We start from the raw sequence: 5676 nt of genomic DNA, 5'->3' as shown, positions 1-5676 counted from the left end.
ATATATATATATATATATATATATATGAAAACACAAGTAGACAGAACATAAACATTGATAACCAGGACAAACTTCAAATACTTCTAACGAAAAAAGTTCATTCACACAAATTCAGTTAGCCTTGTTTCCTAACAGGCTGGCTCATATTCTAAACAAAGGAACGAATAAACAGGAAACCTACAGTAACTCAATACCTGCTGGTCAGATTCTCACTCTCAGGTAATCCCAGTGATTCCCTTTGGCAAAGCCAAATAGCCTGACTTGTCCTACAGATCTGATTAGACTAGATGCCAGAAGTGACCACCAAAGGCTTTACTATCACTCCAGCCACCCTCACCTGATTGCTTTGACCCCAAAGAAAGACACATCGGTAGAGATTGGTGGATAGGATCTTTGATTTCTGTTCATTTTCAATTATGTCAGGGCATCTTTTCTGCCTCTTACAGCTTCTCTTTTCGGTCTAGCTCTCCCAGCTGGGCCTTTGGGAGGCTGCCAGTTCCAGGCTAATGTGCTTCTCCGTTATCTGATGCTGACGCTGCTCCGCAGAGGCAGTGATAGCGATAAGTGCTAATTGGATGTATTTTTAAAGCAAACCTTTTAGTTACTTAGGGCAGAACTTCTCCAATTATCTTCCCTTCTATGCTCTGGCTGTGCAAGAACCACACTGGTGTGCAAACACTGGGTTTCGAATGGAGTTGAAGGCAGCATTGGAGAAGCTGAAGGTCAGCTGTGTTTAAAACAGGGATGTGCTTGAATAGAGAGCTTGGGGCCTCTGCTTCCATTAGAGGAAGGTCAGGTGGGTCAAGCAGGATAAGAAGGCCCGACAGTGTCGTAGAGGAAGCTACCAAGCAGCCATGCCCCTGTAAGCCTGGGAGAGAAAACATGACAACTAGGGAGGGGAGGAAGAGCCCAACCTTTCTTATTCTCTTTCTTTTCTCTAATGAAAGTAAAAATATTTCAGTGCCAAAGATTTGAAGCCCAGTTTAGGATTGATAGCTTCAAATTGCATTCTCTAAAATGTACTCGTGGATTGGAGAAAAAAAGAAAAAAAATCAATTTAAATTCTTACCCTTTCAAAGTGACAGGCAAGAGTTTGAAAAAAAAAAAAGGCCTACAAAAGGAGGGCTGCATAGAAAAAGGAAAGGGTTATGTGTCTCAATGTGGATAACAATGAGAGAGAGAGAGAGAGAGGGAACAGTGGAGAAACCCATTTCTGCCTGGCTTTGATTTCTGAGCTGGAAGCAGGGAGATAAATTTGTTAATAATTGCCTTTGAGTTGGGAACGAATCTGCCATCATTACCACCATGCTCTCTAGGGGTGCTGGTCACGTGCCTTGCATTAGCCACACTTCCCATTTAGGTATGAGCATTCATGTCTCCTGAGGCAGATTCATCTAGGTTGTATTACATAAATCTGAGGCCAGTTAGAAAGACTGAATGTAGGCTATGCTGGGTAGCCATAGTTGAGGATAAAGGGAACAGTGAGAGAGGGGTGTGGTGGAGAGACAGCAAGTGGGAGCAGCTACCACTGTGGTGGCCAAGGCCTCCCTCTGGCTGCTCCTCCACAGGACTTGGTAGTCTTTTTGTGTGGATCCTCCTAGCCCAAGCATCATTTATTTACTCAAAGGAGGCTCGAGTTTCAACTCTGTGTTATTACAAAATTATATTCAGTGTGATTTTTTAGGTGTGGGAAGGATTTTGGAATATTTATTTAAACCAATATTAATAATTAAATCGTATATGCACTGAGTTTCAGGTTAGGTGTTGAATTACTGTAACACGACCAATTAGGCAGTTTTATGGGTATTGGAGATAAGAGATCTCCCCTTCTTTGTTCATTTCTTGTATGGTTACAAATTTGTGAGTGAATCTTAGATCTTCTCGAGACTCTCCTGGACATAGTAATACATGTCCAAACTTTTAATCAGCCTTAAATCATTTTCAAATAGCATGGAAAGTGTTTAAAATTAATTTTAATATAGTAGTTAGGTAATATGCTGGCATTTTCTCTAGTGTTCAGGCTCCAGAATCTATAAAACAAAGCCTTAACAAATACTAGAGATGGCCTATCAAATATTCATATATATATATATGTGACATATACAAATATAGCACGTATATGTATATTTACATGTATATGGTCACTCATAATAACATATACTTAACACATGTACATATATAATAACATATACATGCATACACTTTTTTTTTCTCTCTTGGAAATACCTTGTACCTATGACCACAGTGGACAATGTTCCACTACAGTAGTTAAACTACAGAACTGGGGTGGGGTTTGTTTTTAAATAATAGGGATATTAGCAAGATATTTTGGATTATAGAAAGTTGCCGTGTGAATCAAGACTCCAAGGTGAGATTATTTCTAAAATTTACTAAAGCCATTTATTTTGCAAAGAAGACAAGGCTCTGAGGATAGTAACTTTTAGCAGCATAGTAGATTGTTACTTACCAAACCTTTATATCTAAATGAACTTGTGCACATACATCAAGTATATTTCTGTGGCACATCTTCCTGATACTGTGATCAGAATTTGGTCCCCTCTTCCCTCTGTTCTTAGGCTTGGCCTCAATTCCCCAGTAACCGACCTTCTTAAGGATTTAAATCTTAGACTGGTACCAGGTGCTGTATTTTTGTGTGTTATACATAATTCTAGAAAGCACATACCTGATGGTTAGTTCGATCCACTGTATTAGCCGTGGAGGGGTGTTCCCTAGTGTTTTGACGGATTCGAGTGGAGTTTTGCTGTTCGATCGTGGAGGAAGTTGGGATGCAGAACTCTCTGAAGCATCGTTTGAAGTTTTCATCCAGGAAGGCGTAAAGAACTGGGTTCAGGCAGCTGTTTGTGTAACCCAAGGCAATGCAGAAGTGCCAGGAAACAGTCTGAAAAGTGGTTTCTGGAATCGTGATCAGTGCTTTGATGATGACGTAGATGTGGATGGGGGTCCAGCAGACGATAAATACAGCCACGACCACCAGCACCATCCGGGTGATCCTGCGCAGGTTCCTGTCCTTTTCTTTGGAGCCCGACAGCATGCGGACGCTCTTGAGTCGTAAGATCATCAGTCCATAACACACAGTGATGATGAGGACTGGCATGATAAAGGCGAAGATGAAGACACAGATTTTGAGCAGGTTCTCCCAGTACCAGGTGGGATGGGAGAACGTGAGGGTGCAATCTATGGACCCTGGAAGGAAAGAATTTTCGAGAAAAATTAGCAGCGACATTTAGTTATATCATCAGGTTCTAAAATTGCTCCTTTGCCTACTAATGGCTTTGACCTGAGTTGAATGAAGGTTGTTGCTTCCAGACGGGCAAGAAAGGAATTAAAAAAATTAAGGGAGAGACTCATCCACTGATGCACAGGGAAGTTACTTTCTTCTTTTCCTTCCCACATTTTCTATTTTTCTGCTCACTTGGATCACATTAAGATCTTATGAAGTGAGAAGTTATGTGTATTTCTCAATGAGTCAGACTCTCTGTGGGATTTATGCTGTTGTAAAAGATATAACTGTTGTCCAAGGTTTCTAGGATTTTTTCCTGTTAATGGATTCTTCCCCTCCCCTTCTGGATGGCAGCTGCCGTTAAATCAGGAGGTGTGAATTTGTCAGGTAGGTAACTGCTTGGAAATTGTAAGTAAACCTCACTACCGCATTGGCTGGGCTTAAGCTTTAATTGCTTTTGCCGGAGTTATGTTCCCAATTATTCAACATTTTGATGAAGTAAGTACAGAGAAATCAGGAATAAGTAGATTTTGTTCTTATTAAAATACCTAGAAGGCTTGTAATTATAGTGAAATATTTTCATTTCAAAATATTTAAAGGCATTTTCTTAATTCAAAGTACAGTTTGACAGAGACCATGAATTCTGCTTGGTTCAGACATCACCAACAGTTTGGACTAAGTACCCTCATCCCTGACTCAGGCCCACGTTAACCCTTACCCTGCCTATATTTTGTGGTTGCCATGAACATTACAGGCAGACCAATGGCGGAAGAGAGGATCCAGTTGCAGACATTGACAATTTTGGCATTTCGGGGGGTACGGAAATCCAGGGCCTTGACTGGGTGGCAGACAGCAATGTAGCGGTCCACGCTCATGGTGCAGAGGGTGAAGATGCTGGTGAACATGTTGTAGTAATCTATTGAGATCACAATCTTGCAGAGTATGGTTCCGAAGGGCCATGTTCCCATCAGGTAGTTGACACTCTGAAAGGGCAGTGTACTGGTCGCTAAGGCATCTGCCAGAGCAAGGTTGAAAATGTAGATGTTGGTGGCAGTCTTCATTTTGGTATATCTAGGAAACCAAAGAACAGCAGAGAAATTACTTATTGGAGACACCACCTGAAAGACAGATAGTAGTCTCTTAAGAAAACATCAGTGGTTAATAGAAGACCCTGAGAGTAGATCCAGGACTTTCTCAAAGTGACAGTCAATGTTTATAATTGAGTGCCCATGAGATAAATAGTAATTTCCCTAATCTCAAGTTTTCTTTTCTATTTGATAGTTACTACAATAGAAAACATGGCGTTTTGGGGTATTGTTTATTTGTTTGAGACAGAATCTAATGTATCCCAAACGAGCCTTGAACCTGCTACACAGCAAAGCTGGTCTTGAACTCCTGATTCTCCTATCTTTAATGCCCAAGTCCTGGGAACATAAGTGTGTACTGCCATGTTTAGCTTGCTTCCTTGTTTTTAGTGTAGGAGCCATTATGACTGGTGCAATTGGCATGGAGAATTACCAGGTAGATAATGATTCTAAACATGTATAAGAAATATATTAATATATTTTATATAACATAATATAAATATTATATATATTTATAATATATACAATGTAAAATATATCCATATATATGTATCCATATATGTCCATACATATGTATATATGTATCATATATACCCATTTTATATACATGCATATATGTAAATATATTCCTATATGCATACATATACATTATATATATAAATATATAAATATATATATTTAAAATTATTGACCACAATTGTGTGAACAGCCCTGTGTTTCTCTGCATGCACATAGATACACATCATAGTCACATCCATGTCCCGGTCGCTATGGAGCATGGAAAAGATCATCGACCAGAACAGGTAAGGGACATGCGAGTTGGAAAGCATTTCAGAAGCCCAGAAGCCCACATTTTGTCTTAAAGTTCAAATAAGAAGATGGTGACAGGAACAGGGAATTCTAGGAGCACAAGAACTCCAGCTAAGGGGTTAGAGTTAAAATGCTACAATGAATATATTTGTCAGGAAGGGTAAAATCATACCAGGAAATGATGGTGATTATGAAGGAGAGGCAATAAAGAGGTGGGAAGTAGATGAAAGGGTGTTTTATGGTGAATAAGCCCTCACCCAGTGGAATACTTAAGCTTTTCTGTGTTATGTGTGAGGTCTTTATTGAGTTGTTAATGACATGAAAGAAATGATACATAGTGAGTACAGTTTGCTAAGTGTTGACATATGTATAGTAGCAAAATCACTGTCATCAAAATCAGTGTCTGGTAAACCACTGCCATTCGAGCCAGCTTCGCCATGCCTCTTTTGTAAATAGTTGTTAGCACACAGCTACACCTGTGTCTTAGTCAGGGTTTCTATTCCTGCACAAACATCATGACCAAGAAGCAAGTTGGGGAGG

At 39.8% G+C, this 5676-nt stretch overlaps 1 protein-coding gene across 3 annotated transcripts in view; it reads right to left on the bottom strand.

Moving 5' to 3' along the window:
* The window catches only part of Oprm1 (opioid receptor mu 1), a 61586-nt gene that overhangs the window by 19346 nt on the left and 36564 nt on the right, over nt 1-5676 (bottom strand). For 2 of the 3 annotated variants that reach the window (XM_031352764.1, XM_031352763.1), the window contains exons 2-3: nt 3960-4312; nt 2684-3204 (exon numbers count right to left, since the gene is read on the bottom strand). In XM_031352764.1, the coding sequence (XP_031208624.1) occupies nt 2684-3204; nt 3960-4312 (874 nt within the window). Of the gene's footprint in view, nt 1-2683; nt 3205-3959; nt 4313-5676 lie in introns of those variants that run through there. The other variant, XM_031352765.1, reaches the window with a different exon arrangement.

This window comes from Mastomys coucha, unplaced genomic scaffold (genome assembly GCF_008632895.1).
Source record: "Mastomys coucha isolate ucsf_1 unplaced genomic scaffold, UCSF_Mcou_1 pScaffold5, whole genome shotgun sequence".
Taxonomy (NCBI): Eukaryota; Metazoa; Chordata; class Mammalia; order Rodentia; family Muridae; genus Mastomys; species Mastomys coucha.
Note: the sequence above shows the minus strand (reverse complement) of the source record. Positions and strands in the feature narration are given on the sequence as shown.